Here is a 19,058-nt window from a genome sequence, read left to right as displayed (position 1 = left end):
CGCTTCCCAAAAAACTGACAAAACTGCTTGTGTCGTTAGTTTTGGACACCTTGCGATGCCAGCACAGCACTGCACCTGAAGAAATAAAGCTGCTGTGACGTGTGCGACGCCAGCGTGTGTGTCTACTGCAGTCTCTGAGTCAAAGGGGGGCTAGATCATTCGGTGGCAGTCTGTTTTACACTGCTGTTCCAGTCACTTAGACACCTTGCAGCACTGAGTGTTATATTGCACATGGATGGCGATGGCATCACAAACGTGCACCTACACTGTAATGGGCCGGACATCTTTGCTAGTTTACAACACGCATGATAGACACACGTCTGGCACACGCACAGCTGTCAGCAGGAGACCCATGATTCGAGGATTCAACATGCAAGGTGACCTAGTAATCGCATGCATTCAAACGGCAGTGGGGCCCAATAGAAACATGGTAATCCTGGAGGTTTTGTTTGGTTTCTGACAATACATCTTCGTTGCTCTTTGATATGTAGGCCTTTATCTGAGCTACCCCCGGGATGTGAGATGCTAATGGTTGTAAATGGGCGCCCTGTGTGGCCCTGTGTCACCACTCACACCCAGCACAGACCATCGGTAGATCTCGGGGCAGTTGGCAGCGTGACTGTACGTTAAACTGGCTTTTTATAATAGGACTGGATTCCAGAGGGGGCACTTCAGGAGCTGGACAACTGTGACCAGCGGACTGGCCATGGAAGACCCCTCGGTGACGGACGCTGTGCTTTATACTGTGACAAGAATATTGTACTGCACTGTGCAGTTACTGCAGCAGTGGAGTCCTGGACCTGGAGATACTGTACAGTACAGAGAGATGAATAATGATTTTTTGGTCTGGTATGACAGTATAGTTAATCATGGTAAAAATGTAAAATCATGATAAACGTGGTAGAAGTGCCTAATCTTCACCCATTCGGCTCAAAGAAAGTGCAGCAATATTTATCCGCCTATCCTTAGTCAGTAAATTATTTGCCTATTAGTCAACACACACGGGGAACATGACGTGATGAAACCACAGAGCGAGTTTCTTTGCTGTTACTCCCGGTGTGGCGCCCCCTGTGGGCGGCGCGGCTCTATAGCGCCGCTGGGGGAGTCGCTCTCAGTCGTGACGCGGACGGGAGCCGCTCAGCCGCACTGCTTCCCCAGCTCCGCTCTTCATTGCGCCCGGGAGGAGACACCACCGCTGTCCTGCTCACGTCCGCTCTGTGTGCGGCCAACACGGGAGAATGAACCGGGCTCTCCTCTACACTTGAACGTGTTTGTTTTTTTGTGTCGCCTGGTGATCGCTTGTAAATAAATGTCTTTCTTCTCTTCGTCCGCCGCGAGAAGGTGAGTCTGCCTGTCGGGGCTTTAAAGCCACTGCCGGGGTTTCCTGCGCCGTCAGGCCGAGCGGGGCGCAGAGGCCTGTGGGCAGCGTGTAACTCGAGCTCCGGGGCTTCGCCAGAAAACACCAGGCCGCGTTGAGTTGGATGTTGAAAAACAAAAACAGATCTTTTAACCTTTGTGTAAAACCCGAGGCAATATCTGGCGATGGCGGAGTGAGACCCAGTGGGCGGTTGCGGTGCGATTGGGACGGTGTGTCGGGAGTTTAGCGATAGTGTTGAGTGTTTTGAGTCGAGCTGGTCGCGATCAAGTGTGTTTTGTTTGTTGAAGATGGTGTGTGTGTTGAGCTTGGTGTTGACACACTATCCACCCGGCCGTAGTTGTGTCGTATGATCGACACACGCTGGGCTGCTCGTCGCGGACTTGCACTGTGTTACACCGTGGCTTCGTGTGTAAGTTGTGTGTAAGTTGTGTGTTTGTTGCGTCAGCTGAGATGAGGGTGTAAAGAGCGGCCGGATCGCTGCGGCCGCCGCGGTGTTTCCACTCAGCAGGAAGTGTGTCGGCTCGGGTCCGGGGCTCTGACACGGCCAGAACAATAGACGGTACTTGAAACATCACAGGGGTTTAAATGTGTTTTGGGGGATTAATTCTGACCTGCCTTCGAGAGAATAAAATACCCCTTTGTTCAGGGCAGACTAGACCAGTACAGCAGCCGGTTTGTGTGACTGCAGTACAGGAGTCTGTGCTATTCGTGTCTTATACACCAGATCACCCACTGCCATCAGATACAAGGGTGACAGTTCAAGATATTGTGTGTGCTCATGGGTTGTCAGCTGAGCTAAAACCCTGAACTGCTACATAGTTTCATAAACGCTGGTGTATAAGTGAGGTACAGGGCTTGTTAGGTTGTATAGTTAATCTGTTTTTAAAATACATTAGCCTGGGTGTAGAGTCTGAGTTTAGGTAACTAATATTATTTGATATTCGTATTGATCACTAAAGCAGTTGGGAGGTGGTCTGATCCATAGCTTTGTTTCCAACTCGCACAGCCTGATTGACCAGGTCTCGGTTTACAAGGGGTTAAATGAGCTGGGTCATCTAATACAGAGACACCTGCTGCAGGTAGTTGCATACCTTTGTTTGCTTTGCCTTTTTTTCTGTCCCCAGGTGTGGACAATGTAGTGTTAGTATATCTGAGGCTTTGTGTGTGCAACTCATTAAAGTCCTTCACAATACAATAACTGGATGCATAAACCTCATTGGTACTTGATTGTTTTGGGATGGCTGCTGTGGCATTTGAGCCTGACCCCTTAAACCTCGATGAGCTCTGTCCTTTAGGGGGCCCGTCCCTGTGTGATGACGCCCGTGGGTTTGGGGTGTGTTGGAATGACACTTTTATTATATCCATAGACTCAACTCGTCTTGCTGAAATGAGAACATTGCGTATAGGGTATTATTAGAGCGCTCACCCCAGTTATTACGATCTAGGCCTGAACATGATTGGATCTGGCTACTCAGCCCACTCCAGCACAAGCAGAAGGGTTACTTAACACAAAACAATCCACTTATTGTTCACACTGACACAACTGTAAATATGGTGTGCTGGAGGGGACAAACCCACACACACAGAGTACATCCAGGCTGAGACCTCGGCTGGAGCCGCAAGTAATTAATAATTACCCAGCAGAGCCGAGGAGACCTGTCATTTGAGTCTGTCCGGAGACAATGGCCGCGTCCACCGCCTGTTATAGACCGACCCTGACAAAGAAGCCTGGCCCTTGGTTTCGAATTAAGCGGCCACCTAATCAGCTTACACTAAAGGGCTTTTTTGTGGCTGTTTGTTTTTTGTGTTCCCAAACCGTGACAGTTTGAACTGTAAGTGAACCAGGAGAGGTGGATTAATACAACATGTAAAAACACACAAACCCTGTGGATTTTAACTGTTCTGTTTCTCTTCTAACATTCCCCCTCTCTTTTCTCCTCTAGGTGAAGACTGCATGAGACGGACGGTGGAAAATCAGTGAATTTTTTTTTTTTATTTATTTATTTTTTACCCCCATCCCCTTTTTTACCTTCCGCTCCTGGCTGGCGTTTCCGGACGAACCCCGGCCGTACCTGAGCTTTTCCTCGGAGCTGCTGTTTTACTCGCTGCCTGTGCAGCGCGGTGTCCGGCAGCATGGCCGATGTGGACCCTGACACATTGCTGGAATGGCTACAGATGGGACAGGGGGACGAGCGCGACATGCAGCTGATTGCCCTGGAGCAGCTGTGCATGCTGCTCCTGATGTCCGACAATGTGGACCGCTGCTTTGAGACGTGAGTGAGCGCTGACCGCCGGCCTGCACTCGGTTTAATCTGAAATCACTCACTGCCTGAGTGGGGTTTGGGCCGAATGGAGGGATAAACAGCTGGTGTGGGAATGATTTGTAACTCAAGTTTGGAAAAGAGTTATTAATTATTCTCATTAATATTTATTTCTTAGCAGATGCCCTTGTCCAGTGTTACAAAGAGACAGGATTAAAAAAAAAAAAAAAAGACACCTGTTCCAGGAAACCCAAATCCACCCCCAGCAGTAGATGCAGTTTATAGTATTGTTTACATACATCGGCAGTGCTTTGTGTAGGAAAATGGTGGTGCCTGCCTTGGTCATTTGAATAGACGCATTTGTCTGCGTTAAGTAATTTGCACTTTGACATCGTCCGAGTCCATTTGAATGTGACCTTACTGCACTCCCCGGTCTGCCTGTACAGGGCGATGACTTTATGAACAAGTTAGACACCTTTGCTTAGCTCAGATGGTGTTGGATTTGTGGCACTTCTTCTCTACAAGGAGAGCCCTTAGGCTTTAAACAGGATCAGAGCTTCGAGCCACAATGCTGTAGTTTACAGGTGTCCTATATAAAACAGTGTTTGGCTAAATAAGGTCATGTCAGGAGATGCCTGTTGAAGATGTCTGGAGAACTACTGATGCTTTTTGTTTTTGTGCAAGATGTACGCAGCTATTTATTTTTGTGATTTTTGTGCCAATTTGTGCATCAACCCTGAAAGTGATTCACGGTGCTTCCCGGCGGGGGAAAGCGGATGCCAAAACTCTGCCCTTTTAGTGACACACTCGCCCTGCTGGCAGCAGCCTGTCAGACCGGGGAGACTCGGAGGTGGGGGGGGGAATTCTCTGCTGTTCTTCAGAGACCTGACGTAGAGCCAGAGTCTTACTAAATCCTCCATCATCTCCTGGGGCACAGCATGATCTAATATGGGTGGGAGCAGCTTCGGCCAAATATTGTTGTTGATCACGAGTGGCTCTTCACAGATGTAGGTGCAAATGTGATGAGTCAGTGTGTTTGTGTGTCGAAGCTCTCGCTGTGGTGTGTAATGGTTGATCAATTTGAGTTGTGTGCTCCTGTTTGACCTAAAGAAACCATTAATCATTTCTGCTTTTGAAACATTTCTGGCAGTTCCTTACAGCTGTTTTGTATAGCTTACAAACAAGGTAATTGAGTATTGTACTGCTGCTGTCTCCATTAAGTCAATATGAATAAGGCAACATTGTGCTGGATTTATACACACACACACACACACACACACACACACACACATATATATTTAGTACGGCAAGTACAGTTTTAGCATCACGAGCAAAAGACATTGCCTAACATAAACCCAAAAGAGAATGAAAGAATTTCCTGTGGCTTTGGTTTCCCAGCTGTTGCCAGTAAACATGACCTTTGCGTTCGTTCTGTCACTGTGTCCTTGTTGGATTTCTTCTCCTGGATAGATTGAAGTAATATTGCACTAAGCGTGAGTAACTTCAAAGAAGCCTAAGTCAGTGTTCTTGCCGTGTAAACCTATCCAGGCCTCGAAGCATGAGAAACTGCTGGCCTGCCGTTAAGTAGGATTTCAGAAACGTTGGCCTGGAGAATTACGTGGGAAACGGGGATTACATGTGAACTGCGAGCTTTGCAGAGCTGCACAGATGTGTTTAGATCTCCATTTCCGTGAGCTTAATTCGGTGCTGCAGCATTAATACTGACTTTATATGTGCAGGAATGGTTGGTTAAGTGGTGGGGAAGTATTCTGTTAATTATGTGGTAGCTTTTAGAAGTTAAAGAATCAGTTAATGTAATCTCATCGGCTAATGTAGGCATTGTGTGAGTAAACGGTCTGGGATCGATTGCACTGGTCTGTGGGTTCATTGTAGTGCGGCACACCACCATTATTCAGTGATTCTTGGTTGGGTCACTGGGACAGAAACACCAGAACAGAGCCCGTCCTATTAATAGAGCTATATGAAATCCAGGTTGTGTCCGTGTTCTCCGCAATGACGGAAGTCAGGGTAAAAAACGGAAATCAGGCACTCATTACACATTACCACAAAGTCAGTTTAAAGAACCTATAGATATATTAAAACAATTAAACTGTACAGTGTTTGTAATCTATATATATATATTTTTTTAAACGGAAAAATCCTAAATCATGAAAAATGAAATCCGAAATTTAAAAATAATGAAACTGATTTCATATAGCCCTGTATTAGTTTATTGTGTCAGTGAGGCACTACTTTAGCCTTTGGCCTCCTTTTTGGACTCCTCTGCCATTTGAACAGGTAGTATATGTCACATCAAAAGACACTCTTGGAAGTCATGAGATGTTCAGGACTTCTGAATATTGTTGTTTCTCATTGGTGTTAGGTTGTCACTAGGTTGTCATTAAGAGATGCAAGTGAAACACAATCCCAAATCCACCCTGCCTCTCTAGGAACTGGGTCTGAGCCTCCTGTTTCAGGACGGCATGAAATCAAGCAGCTGCATGTTAATAGGCTTTGAAAGAGAAATGTTTACAGCCAGATGGATGCTTGTAGGGTGATTGCCTGTGCGCATCTGGGAGAGTTTGAGCAGATCAAATTAATAAATATGAATAAATACATTTGACATTTTAGCAGGAAAAATAAAATGTTTGACATGCTCGGCTCTTGTAAAAGTTGTTCTCGCATCATAAGTTCACAATCTCATTCGGTCCTTATTTGTAAATGCGCAATGGCATCTGTTTGAAGTGGAAGTTGCGCGTTTCTTAAAATTACGGTTTTATGCGTCTTTACGTGTGGCTAATCGTGAATAAGTGTGGTGTATGGGATTTTTCCAGTTCCGTTCTATCATATAAGCAACTTTTGACAATTAAAAATGTAAAACAGTCTCCTCAAATAATGGCGGATGTCCAAAGCCAGCATGTGCCTTTTCACAGTTTCAGAAGGTCGTGTCATGACTTAGTGGATAGCGCAACGACGGCAAGAAAACTACAGAAGCACCGGATTTGTCTTCCCATGACAACTCAAGGTATTGCATTCACTGGTGCTTCAGCGTTAACCTCTTACCCATTAAAAAATATCGTAACTTTTTAGTAGTTTTTCTTCAAAATGTACAATCACTCAAACTCGGCACAAAAAACACAAAACGAATGTTACAAAAACAAATGTAAAATGACATGATTCTTGGCTCCGATTTTTCTTATAATCATAGTTTCCCCAGGATGTCCTATAAATCGGATGCCTCATTGCTGTGTCTCTGACCATTATGCATACTGGAACGTCATTTTATTTTTCTGCCTCTTCTTTTTATGGGTCTGTCGAAAGTGCAGGAAAGGTGGTTCTGTCCTGGGCGTCCAGCGGTCCGTCCTCCAAAGTCCCCACACAGTTCCTGGAACACAGGGTTATTAAATGTGTGTAACACAGCTAGTACTGGGTATTCAATTAAGAGCTCATCGAATTATTCAAATATAAACCACTGACTGAGAGTTGATGCTTCTGAGATTTGTATGTACAGAACAGCCACCCTTTTTATATTTTTTGAAGACCGCTCAGTATTTCAGCTCTTCCTTGGCTGTTTGTGCATATAAATTGTGTACTATTTTCATTGTAGTGCATGGCTGCCAGTTATATACTGAGAATTAAAATGATAACCCTGAATTGGATCCATGGCTGAATTGCTGCTTTGTGAATGTGCATATGTCTTAAGGAATAAAACTTTATCTGTCTCAATGACGTGCAATTGTAATTTTAATTAATTAACTGTCTGCGCTCTATGAAAGACAAATTATATAATTTTGGTGGAAAGCAATTAATTAATCCATGGATACACTTGACGTTTGGCCCAAAGGGGAGAGCTGTGTTTCTCTCACTAGCTGGGTCTTTTATAAACTTGTAGTGGCTTCTTTTGCTGCTTTTGTAATGTTTTGATGAGGGATTGCTCTCCTGCTTCACTCTCTCGGTACGCCATTTGGTTTTTGGTGGAACATGTATAACATAAACCACGAATTCTGTTAACATATAAACAATTCTGTACTGAGGCCATTTTTCATTGTGTGCTTTTGTTCTGTTTGTGGACACAACTTGATATTGCAGTGGAAATGTTGTGATTGTTTTGCCACAATTCTGTAAGAGGAGGCAGGTGTGTCAACGCCATCCTGTAAAAATGTATAAACGTGCGTACACATGGAATATGCATATTCACGTGTATACATTTGACAGGCAATAACTGATCATTATGGTCATGCAATGTTTTTATTTGTTGCAGTTGCCTCAGATGGCAGTGTTGGGATGGCATTACTTTAAAATTACCGCTGTTATACAAAATACTAAACCAATTACTTGTGCAGATTGTACTGGAGTAAGAAAGTTTACAATTTACTGAACATATTTGATTCAGGAAAACACACTAAACAAACATTACTGTGGATTTGCCTGTGGACACAAACTAGTGCCGTCAAATGGAATTGAAGGGACACAAATGTCTATGAAAGTTATTGCTGCAGATTATTTTATTCCTCTCCTTGAATACTGGATAGTTTTTGCAAGAAAACCATCCATCTCCACTGCGCATTCATCTGCTCTGCTGTTGGACAGAGGAAACAAATAAGTCAGTCTTCCTGCAGCTGTGGACATGGCAGCACTTCATTCTATCTGCTGGATCTGTAATTACCGTCCAGGAGTAAGACCGTGAAACAAACACTCGGTGACTTGACCAAAATAATGACCCGAGTTGCTGCAGGGAAGACTAACACGGCACTTCTGTAGTTTTCCTGCATTTCTGATTCCCATGAACATGAAGTTATGACCTGACGCATCCTGACCCCCACGAAACCCCCTAAACCCCCTGCAGAGGCTTTTCAGGATGTTCAGAGTTCACGTCGGTACATTCCTTTATTTCTGACGGCAAAACGTTTTTTGTTTTTTCAAACATTTAGTTTCAATTGAAAAAACATGGAGGAAACTTGAGTAATATACATTTATTTATATATGCATTTATATATGTGTGTGTGTATGTATATGTGTGTATATCTATCTATATCTATATATATATATATATATATATATATATATATATATATATATAAAATCATGGAGATGTATAATTCATTGTTTTAGTTTTAGACCACATGCTATTTCATGAGTTCCTTTTGTTTAACTGCGTCTTCGTCCTCCAAATGACAGCCTCTGTCTTGGGCTAATTTTAGACCCTGTAGATGTTTCAGTAAACAAAGAAGACCCGACCCTCTGTGACAACAAGGATGTTCTGCTGGTGCTTAATCTTATTTAGATTTGGGAAATACTAGTTGAGTGTTGTCTTGCTTAGATTATTACTAATTATTTATTAGCAGACTTTTATCCAAGGTGATTTACAGTTGCCACAAGAAAGTTTTCAGAGCATTTTAGAATTCAGTAAATAAGTGCAAAATACCCAATGAGCTAAAGCAAGTACTGGTGATAAAGATGTTTGCTGGGTTGTGTTTGTAGCACCTTCAGAATGATCATCTGAGTCAATGTGAATCCAGTGTTTTAAGCACAAACCTTGTGCTTAGGGCTGATGGCACTTCTGTGTTGTGAGCAACACTGTGCTCTTCCTACCTAGGCCGGGCCCAGAGCCGTCCCTAGAGTCACACAGACAGAGAAACGCATCCTGGACTCTGAACTGGAACGGCATGTTCAACACAACACGTTTCAAACAGTAAATCACATCTTATTTTTAGTGACCTATTTGTAATGAGAGTAAATGGTAACACCCAGAGTGCAAACCCCTTCATGTGCAGCATTTATACACAAATATATGGGAGTTTAATTGGCCGAACTGAAGGCACTGGCTGTGCTTTCAGAGGCGCTCGTGTATGGCAGGAGCAGAGGGGTGGTGATTGGGTCACATGATGTGATCAGACTGGTGAGGAGGGGGGTGTTTGGCTTGGCTGAAATGTGACCTCGGGGTCAAGCTGGAAGTGCATCAGTGTCTGCTCCTCAACAGATAGTCCAGGACAGGAAATGGACAAATTAGTGTTTGCTACTGCCTCTCTCTAACAGGGAAACCAGTTACTTCCCACACTGTGGCACGTTGGAAACGGGGACTTTAGGAAGCCAAGAATTTAAATGGTATCCTTATTTGTAACATAGAAAATTCTATGGATGTGGTTTGTATCAGTGGTGCAGTTTGGACCTCAATGCACTTTCTTGTGTAATTCCTATTTGTGTACATGTATTGTATGAATGTATTTATTTTATGTCTCACCCCAGGTGTCCCCCACGGACATTCCTGCCTGCCCTGTGCAAGATCTTCCTGGACGAGAGCGCTCCAGACAACGTGCTCGAAGTGACAGCCCGCGCCATCACCTACTACCTGGACGTGTCGGCTGAATGCACCCGCCGGATCGTGGGCGTGGACGGAGCCATCAAGGCCCTGTGCAGCCGCCTGGTGGTGGTGGAGCTGAACAACCGCACCAGCCGGGATCTGGCGGAGCAGTGCGTCAAGGTGATTAACCGGCCGCTACTCTCCCTCCTTGCCAGTTGCACTGAGTTCTTGATTACAGTGAATGCTGAGGAAGTCCGTGGATGACGACGGCCTCTTGACTGTGTTTTTGTATATGGGCTCTGACTCTCCTAGTGCCAGGATTCTGGAATCGGGAGTTTTGGATTTACCATTTGTTGGCCCATTTACCACTGACACCCTTTTTACAGCAGTCTCTCCCACGCTCTGTCACTGATCGTGTCTTAATGTGTGCGTTTCCCCAGGTGCTGGAGTTGATCTGCACCCGGGAGTCGGGGGCCGTGTTCGAAGCCGGGGGTCTGAACTGCGTGCTGAGCTTCATCCGGGACAGCGGTCACCTGGTCCACAAGGACACGCTGCACTCGGCCATGGCCGTGGTGTCCCGGCTCTGCGGGAAGATGGAGCCCCAGGACTCGTCGCTGGAGACCTGTGTGGAGTCGCTGTCCAGTCTGCTCAAACACGAGGACCACCAGGTGCGCGATGCCAGCTTCGAGACGCAGCTCGGTTTAACATCTTTAGGGCTACACTCAGGTTGGCTTGCTGTAACAAAGTTTTGACCTCTGTGCCACCCCCAGGTCTCGGACGGAGCCCTGCGCTGCTTCGCCTCCCTGGCTGACCGCTTCACCCGACGGGGGGTGGACCCGGCGCCCCTGGCCAAGCACGGCCTAACGGAGGAGCTGCTGTCGCGCATGGCGGCGGCGGGGGGCACCGCGTCCGGACCCTCCTCCACCTGCAAGCCCGGCCGCACCTCGACCGGCGCCACGGCCACCGCTGCCGACTCCAAAGTCAGCAACCAGGTGTCCACCATCGTCAGCTTGCTGTCCACACTGTGCCGGGGGTCCCCGCTGGTGACGCACGTAAGGGCCCCGTCGTTTCCTTCCCGAACAAAAGAAACGTTCGGCCAAAGGAACGTCCTGTCACGTGACCTGGATGGGCCGTTTCAATTGACTGATCGATTGATTTTGTGATCCCCGCACAGGACCTGCTGCGGTCTGAGCTGCCCGACTCCATCGAGAGCGCCCTGCAGGGGGACGAGCGCTGCATCCTGGACACCATGCGGCTGGTGGACCTGCTGCTGGTGCTGCTGTTCGAGGGACGCAAGGCCCTGCCGAAGTCCAACGCCGGGTCCACAGGCCGCATCCCGGGCCTGCGGAGGCTGGACAGCTCGGGGGAGCGCTCCCACCGACAGCTCATCGACTGTATCCGGAGCAAAGACACGGACGCGCTGATCGACGCTATCGACACTGGAGGTATGCGCTCGCTGGGGGTCTTCGAGATGAGGTGGGATTCTCACTTCTCACCGGGTCCTCCTGCCATCGTTTTGGCTCTTGACGTGTGTTTGAAGTTAAATCTCACGTGATTTCCTGTGTTTGTGAGGTTCAGAGTAGTTCCTATTGTAGACTTTGAGTATTTTCTCACATCCTGTATTTTTCACAGTTGTCCTGGATATTCAAGTGATTTGTCTGCATCTGTTTGAAGAAGCATTGCTGAGCTCGCAGTGCCCAGCATGGTTTCATTAAGCACTAGTTCACTGTTCACACCAGCTAACGTTGTGATGCATCTGCCAGTGAAAGTTAAACTTCCTGTTCGTAGTGATTTGTCAATAGTTGTCGTTCCGTTTCAGCCTTTGAAGTCAATTTCATGGACGATGTCGGACAGACGCTCTTGAACTGGGCCTCGGCATTCGGCACTCAAGAGATGGTGAGTTAAAGCCTAAACCTTTTAAAAACAAATCATCTGGTGTAGAGAGATTTTTTTTAGATAATTTATCTGGCTGCTTTTGTCATTGAAATAACAGCTCTTCTTTAACGCCAACACAGCTTTTATGTTGATGTACTTTCCTCTGAGCCGCGGCGTCTGTCAAGCTTTGTTTTGGGAATCGCAATCCTTTGATCCTCCTTGCTGCGTTCGAGGTCGCCTCAATCTCCGCTTCTCCAGCGGCGGGTTCAAACCAGCTTTGTTCCTTTGTCTCCGACCGCGGCGTGCAGCTGTCCTGCCGGGGGAAGGTGCTTCTGTGCCGACGCTGGTTACTGATGTGACCGGGGTTTCTGCGTAACCGCTCCTGTCGCTTCCCTACGGTGGCTCTGTGCAGTAACGGCCTGCCTGACGTGCGTTTCTATTGCAGGTGGAATTCTTGTGTGAGAGGGGTGCGGATGTCAACCGAGGTCAGAGGTCGTCTTCACTACATTATGCTGCTTGCTTTGGGAGACCTCAAGTGGCAAAGGTACGGCACTGCTTGTGGCTCCTCCCCTAGTGTGACCTTTCTTGCATAGTCGTTGCCGGTGATAATTAGGAGTTCAGGTGTTCTTTTGAGTAAATGGTTATCGGTGGGTCTATTTTAAAAGTGCCAGATGTGGCGTGGTGGTCTTTAAACATGTTGCATCCATGTCCTACAGACTCTACTGCGCCATGGAGCCAATCCAGACCTGCGAGACGAAGATGGCAAGACGCCGCTGGACAAGGCCCGAGAGAGGGGCCACAGCGAGGTGGTGGCGATCCTGCAGTCCCCAGGTGAGTCCAGCCCTTGTGCTCGCTGGTCAGGGTGTCAGACCTGGGCGAAGGACGTCTGACCTGAGAAGTTACAGAAGCCTTGTAGAGTTGAGGTCTAAATCTGGACCATGTGTTTAAACAGCCTTTGTTAAATACCTGGGAGTACAGATGCTTTGTGTATGTGTGAAATAACAGCCGTGTGTTTGCCAGGTGACTGGATGTGCCCAGTGAACAAAGGGGACGACAAGAAGAAGAAAGATGTCAGCAAGGAGGAGGAGGAGAGCAGTGAGCCCAAAGGGGATCCGGAAATGGCCCCCATCTATCTGAAGAGGCTGCTGCCCGTCTTCGCGCACACCTTTCAACACACGATGCTGCCTTCGATTAGGTGCGTCTCGTTTTAAACCCCTCACAGACTCCCGTGGACGCAGAACATAGCAGTGTAGGAATCTGACTCCCGATGAGAGTCCTCTGTTAGTTGTTACGGATGGATGTTGCACTTCCTTCTGCCTCGAGGCTGTTTAAATTATTCATCAGCACACGCCCATTTTATTTTCCCAGGAAAGCGAGCCTCGCCCTCATCAGGAAGATGGTCCACTACTGCTCCGAGGCCCTTCTGAAGGAGGTGTGCGACTCGGACGCCGGTCACAGTTTGCCCACGGTGTTGGTGGAGATCACCGCCACTGTCCTGGATCAGGAGGTGAGACGAGACCCATCTTCTCCCTTTCCCGTTTTGAAGGTTCCCCTGCTTTCTTTTTGGCCTTAATTTGGCATATTGGTTTTGCCTTGACATGTTCCTGCATTGTGCTCAAGTTCACACCTCGTTATAGTGGTTTGAACCTCTCCCTTCTCTGGGGGGGCTCCGATGACGGCCTTTCTGTGCACTGAGTGACGTATTCTCTCTTCAGGACGACGACGATGGACACCTGCTGGCTCTGCAGATCATCCGGGATCTGGTCGATAAGGGGGGAGATGTCTTCCTGGACCAGCTGGCCAGGCTCGGGGTCATCAACAAGGTGTCCACTCTGGCAGGGCCGACCTCAGACGACGAGAACGAAGAAGAGTCGAAGCCTGAGAAGGTATCAGAGTTATAGGGGAGAACGGGTTGGGGGAATGGGTCAATTAATGGCCTGTGTGTCTGAAGGACCCCCCGAGGCCCAGCTAAAGCCCCGTTGTTTGTTGCGTTAAAGTGGCTGTTGCCGTTCCCCCAGGAGGACGAGCCCCAGGAAGATGCCAAAGAGATCCAGCAGGGTAAGCCCTACCACTGGAGGGACTGGTCCATCATCCGCGGCCGCGACTGCCTGTACATCTGGAGCGACGCGGCCGCCCTGGAGCTGTCCAACGGCAGCAACGGCTGGTTCCGCTTCATCCTGGACGGCAAGCTGGCCACCATGTACTCCAGCGGCAGCCCTGAGGGGGGATCGGACAGCTCAGGTACGGGTCTCTGCTTCACTCTGAGCCTTTGATGAAGAAAGATCTCCATCCAAGAGGTTAGAAAGTCAGGGTCAAGTTTGTGAATAAAGCCAAGGAAGGAGTCATTTTCAGTTTTTTGGGGGGACTTTTTTTTTTTTTTTTAGTACAAAGCATTTCATCCTGATGTCTTGGTTGTAAACAGAAAGCAGGAGCGAGTTCTTGGAGAAGCTGCAGAGAGCTCGGAGCCAAGTGAAACCGGCCACCGCCAGTCAGCCGGTGCTCTCGGCTCTGGGCCCCACCAAGCTCACTGTGGGGAACTGGTCTCTCACCTGCCTGAAGGAAGGAGAGATTGCCATCCACAACTCGGACGGCCAGCAGGCCACCATCCTGAAGGAGGACCTGCCTGGCTTCGTGTTCGAGTCCAACCGAGGGACCAAGCACTCCTTCACTGCGGAAACCTCCCTCGGTGAGTCCGTAGGGGAGTGTGCGATTAGAAGAGCGCAGGGGACATCCGCAGCCGGCGCTGTGGAGGGTTACTGTCCTCAACAGGTCTTCTAACTCGTGTCCGTCTCTCTGTGATTATAGGTTCGGAGTTCGTGACGGGCTGGACCGGAAAACGAGGACGGAAACTCAAGTCTAAACTGGAAAAGACAAAGCAAAAGGTGGGTTTTTGGAGAAGAGAGACCTTATAGTCCTGTGTTTTCAGAGACATTTCAAACCCCACGAGGGCAGCAAAGTAATGTTCGATCTTACTGGCAAAATCCTGTTTAATTTCCCTTTGTCTAATGGGTTAAATTGTGCATTTTTCTATTTGACCGCGAAAGCCTATGTTGAAAAACATGGTACAATTTCCAGAGAGGTGACAATAGTGTGGGGAAGCAGCGATGTTCTGGAAAGATCTGAACATTGGAGCTTTGTCTTGAAGGTGAAGACCATGGCCCGAGATCTGTATGATGACCACTTCAAGGCGGTGGAGAGCATGCCCAGGGGGGTGGTGGTCACCTTGAGGAACATTGCCACCCAGCTGGAGTCTGCATGGGAGCTCCACACCAACAGACAGGTTAGACACGGGACTGGGATCTGTGGGAGATGTTTCAGTATCAGCTGAGCTGCTTCACTGCAGTTTGCCATGGTCGTTAAATGGCGACAAATTGGTGCGAGAGTGTGACTAAAGACCGTTGTCTCTTGTGTTGTCGTAGTGTATTGAGGGCGAGAACATGTGGAGAGACCTCATGAAGACGGCCCTGGAGAACCTGATTGTGGTGCTGAAGGACGAGAACACCATCTCCCCGTACGAGGTGTGCAGCAGCGGCCTCGTGCAGGCGCTGTTCACCATCCTCAACGTAAGTACGAGCGACCGGGTCACCAGTTGGGCTTCCCGGACACGGCGGCTCATCCCTCTAACCTCTCGCTCCCTCTCCCTGCAGAGCGTGGATCTGGATGTGAAGCACGATTGTAGGCCACTGATGGAGAGGATCAACGTCTTCAAAACGGCGTTCAGTGAGAACGAAGGCGATGACAGGTAATTTAATTCTCCGCCTCACTATGAAACCTGATTTGAGGTTTTAAATGTATTCAGATCCATGTAATTTCAGCCGCTCAATGGTTTTTAATTTATTTTCCAGTCAACCTGCAATTGCCTTAATTCGCAAGCTCATCGCAGTTCTGGAGTCCATCGAGCGGCTGCCTCTCCACCTGTACGACACGCCAGGGTCTACGTACAACCTCCAGGTAAACACACAGCTCTACTGGACCGTCCAGCCATTCGACTCCGGACTGGAATACGAGCGAGAGCTTTAACTTGCTTGTTAGGACAGGAGCCTGTTATTCACTGGGAATTGTTGGTTTGATGGTGAATTCTGTGAATTCTCAGATTCTGACCCGGCGGCTTCGGTTCCGTCTGGAGCGCGCGCCTGGCGAGACTGCGCTGATCGACCGCACCGGCAGGATGCTCAAGATGGAGCCGCTGGCCACCGTGGAGTCCCTGGAGCAGTACCTCCTCAAAATGGTCAGTGTGTCACTTGTACGTCAGTGTACGTTTTTTAATGCGTTTTGAAGCAAAGCCAAGTTTAACGTTAAGTGTTTTGTCCTTCAGGTGGCCAAGCAGTGGTACGACTTCGACCGGTCCTCCTTCGTGTTTGTCAGGAAGCTCCGTGAGGGGCAGACCTTCACCTTCCGGCACCAGCACGACTTCGACGAGAACGGCATCGTCTACTGGATCGGCACAAACGCCAAGTGAGTGGTTTCTGTGTTTGGGTTTACAGACGCACAAAGCGTGGGAGGCTGAGGTTGGTGAAGTGTAGCAGGGGATATGGATGGGCTGTGGTGGTAAATGTTAATTGAGATATTTATGAGACTTGTCTGCGCCCCCGTCTCTGTCGGTCCACAGAGGTTTTGCTACTCGGGGGGGATAGCGGGTGACTGGATCAGCAACAAAGGCTTTAAGAGGTTTTACAATCGCATTGTCAGCTACATATTTAAAGTGGTGGCTTGTTTTTTTATGTAACAAAGGCCAAATGCTTTTGAGAACTAGTGTTGGATGGATTCCCCCTCACAGCTGGGTGTTACTGATGAATGATCGCCCACATGGAGACGTCACTGATTCTGAAAGAGCAAGGTGCTTTTGAAGCCATTCAGAATAAGCTTTCGCCCCCTTTCAAGTGCAATTGAAGCTACTTGTCCAGAATGGCATCAAAGCCTTTTCAAGCCTTTTAGTAGTTTTACTGATTATATTGACTCTTATTTTACTGGTTATTTATTCTTCCTCCATGGTCTCAGGACTGCCTATGAGTGGGTGAACCCCGCGGCCTACGGGCTGGTGGTGGTGACGTCCTCGGAGGGGAGGAACCTGCCCTACGGCCGGCTGGAGGACATCCTGAGCCGGGACAGCTCGGCGCTCAACTGCCACACCAACGACGACAAGAACGCCTGGTTTGCCATCGACCTTGGCCTGTGGGTCATCCCCTCGGCCTATACCCTGAGACATGCGCGCGGCTACGGACGGTCCGCCCTGCGGAACTGGGTGTTCCAGGTGTCTAAAGACGGGCAGAACTGGACCACGCTGTACACCCATGTGGACGACTGCAGTCTCAACGAGCCGGGGTACGTGCAGCGTTTTAATTGGCTTTCTCTGTTCACTTGTGTATATATTGTTTTGTGTCTCGGCAATACTTTCATGTTAGTCGTTGGCTCTCTGCTCCTCAAAGTGTGTCCCGGCTTTTCGTCTGACAATCTTACAAGGAAAAGCATTCTGGGTAATCATTCCCCCTGTATATTGGTACCATGTAAGAGAATTATGGTGGACCCACCGATAGTGGTAATGATGGTTAAAACGCGCATTTTTCTCTCTGAAATGTAATTCCGATGACTTGGCATAGAAATAAACCCTGAAAAGGGACATGGACTGCAGACGAGGGTGGTGCACTGGCCTCGAGTCCAGTCTCGGCAGGAATGAGAGCGCGGCACATTCCCAGACGCACAGTCAGGCCTCCAGAATATTTTCACATTTTAATTTTAGTCACCCTCTTCTTTTTGCCAAAATAAGTATCCTGGCTCTTCTAATGGCTCTTAACAGGGACTAATGGCTTCTGCTGCTGAGCGAGATCTCTTGGGTGTCGAATGTGTGTTCAGTGTAAATAGCTCTGATTGACAGTAGTACCCCTTCATTATCTGCACCGACACTTGGCGATACCATACGTCTGTTGCGTCGAGGTAGACTGAGAACTAACTGGAACGAGTCGATCCGTTTGTGATGTTGATCTCCAGTGATCAATCAAATCCCCTGCCGGTTTGGTTTTGTAGACTGAGTTGAGCAGTTCTGGCAGTCCATGTTTATGGACTCATCCTCAGCCTGTTGTTTGTGGCTGTTGGCTTCCTTACCTTGGCCAGGTTCTCTTGATCTAAAGAAAAGCACCTCCATGTGTTCGTTGTAGGTCTACAGCCACGTGGCCGCTGGACCCGTCCAAAGACGAGAAGCAGGGCTGGAGGCACATCCGCATCAAGCAGATGGGCAAGAACGCAAGCGGCCAGACGCACTACCTGTCTCTGTCGGGGCTGGAGCTCTACGGCACGGTCAGCGGAGTGTGCGAAGACCAGCTGGGTGAGCGGGATTGAGATGCGCCGCTCCTTTTCACTCGCTGTTGGTGATTTTACTCTGGTGTTTATTTACTGACCCTAACGGACTGGGTTCGATGTCGCAGGGAAAGCAGTCAAGGAGGCCGAGGCCAACCTGAGGAGGCAGCGGCGCCTGTTCCGCTCCCAGGTGATGAAGTATATCGTCCCCGGTGCCCGAGTGGTCCGGGGCATCGACTGGAAGTGGAGAGACCAGGATGGGAACCCGCCCGGGGAGGGCACGGTGACCGGAGAGGCGCACAACGGTGAGCAGCTGTGAGAGCAGGAGTGCCGTGTGTGTCTTTGTTTTATGTTGCCGTAGAGTGTGTGTGTTCTTGTTTAGACTGAGTTGCCTAGAAAGCATCCCTGGTTTTTATGTCTTTCTGTTCTGGGAACTTCTCAGCTGGGTTTTGTGAGAGCATCGCACCAGTGGGGTCTTGTTTGGTTGCCTTGCACCACTATATGTGGCGCCCCTGAGCTGCACAGAGTGATGTAGGTGCGGCTGCATATCTTAATGGGTTCTGTGATGCTTTAAAATGATCCAGTGGAATCCATCTCGGCCCAAGTCAAAATTAATATTCAATTTAAGTGTTTCCAGAAAAAGCGCCTGGTTTTTAAGGTGAATGTGTGAAAGCCCGGGATGCTGCTGAACTCAACATTGAACTGTAAATGCCAAGAGCATCGAGACGCCATTTGCTTTGTCCAGCCGCTTGTTGTGGATGAGCTTAAGGACCATAAAAGTGAAGATAGGGGGGGAAATTAACGACATCCGGTCTTTTGAAGGCTGTAGCACAATATTGTAAGGTCTAGTTAATTATCAAAACCTGGGGCACATCTATAAGGGGGGAGAGTGTTTGTTTTTGAAATCAGCATGAAGATGCGATGGTGACTTGATACCCGATCTGAGTGGATA

General features: G+C 48.4%; 1 protein-coding gene across 12 annotated transcripts in view; it reads left to right on the top strand.

Annotated features, from left to right (window-relative positions):
* The first annotated feature begins 1,119 nt into the window (after positions 1-1,119).
* The window catches only part of hectd1 (HECT domain containing 1), a 28,379-nt gene continuing 10,440 nt past the window's right edge, over positions 1,120-19,058 (top strand). For 8 of the 12 annotated variants that reach the window (XM_066694722.1, XM_066694725.1, XM_066694720.1 and 5 more), the window contains exons 1-24: positions 1,120-1,341; positions 3,322-3,651; positions 9,886-10,120; positions 10,381-10,608; positions 10,711-10,992; positions 11,115-11,385; positions 11,760-11,836; positions 12,261-12,359; positions 12,532-12,646; positions 12,836-13,010; positions 13,184-13,322; positions 13,531-13,701; positions 13,813-14,056; positions 14,238-14,501; positions 14,621-14,697; positions 14,961-15,095; positions 15,235-15,378; positions 15,463-15,557; positions 15,661-15,766; positions 15,909-16,043; positions 16,131-16,270; positions 16,814-17,137; positions 17,968-18,134; positions 18,235-18,411. In XM_066694722.1, the coding sequence (XP_066550819.1) occupies positions 3,512-3,651; positions 9,886-10,120; positions 10,381-10,608; positions 10,711-10,992; positions 11,115-11,385; positions 11,760-11,836; positions 12,261-12,359; positions 12,532-12,646; positions 12,836-13,010; positions 13,184-13,322; positions 13,531-13,701; positions 13,813-14,056; positions 14,238-14,501; positions 14,621-14,697; positions 14,961-15,095; positions 15,235-15,378; positions 15,463-15,557; positions 15,661-15,766; positions 15,909-16,043; positions 16,131-16,270; positions 16,814-17,137; positions 17,968-18,134; positions 18,235-18,411 (3,940 nt within the window). In that variant the 5' untranslated portion in view covers positions 1,120-1,341; positions 3,322-3,511. The remainder of the gene's footprint in view (positions 1,342-3,321; positions 3,652-9,885; positions 10,121-10,380; positions 10,609-10,710; positions 10,993-11,114; positions 11,386-11,759; positions 11,837-12,260; positions 12,360-12,531; positions 12,647-12,835; positions 13,011-13,183; positions 13,323-13,530; positions 13,702-13,812; positions 14,057-14,237; positions 14,502-14,620; positions 14,698-14,960; positions 15,096-15,234; positions 15,379-15,462; positions 15,558-15,660; positions 15,767-15,908; positions 16,044-16,130; positions 16,271-16,813; positions 17,138-17,967; positions 18,135-18,234; positions 18,412-19,058) is intronic. The other 4 variants (XM_066694724.1, XM_066694726.1, XM_066694721.1 and 1 more) reach the window with 1 other exon arrangement.

The sequence above is a fragment of the Amia ocellicauda genome, chromosome 21 (genome assembly GCF_036373705.1).
Source record: "Amia ocellicauda isolate fAmiCal2 chromosome 21, fAmiCal2.hap1, whole genome shotgun sequence".
NCBI classification, from domain to species: Eukaryota; Metazoa; Chordata; class Actinopteri; order Amiiformes; family Amiidae; genus Amia; species Amia ocellicauda.
This window is presented reverse-complemented; position numbering and strand designations above follow the sequence as displayed.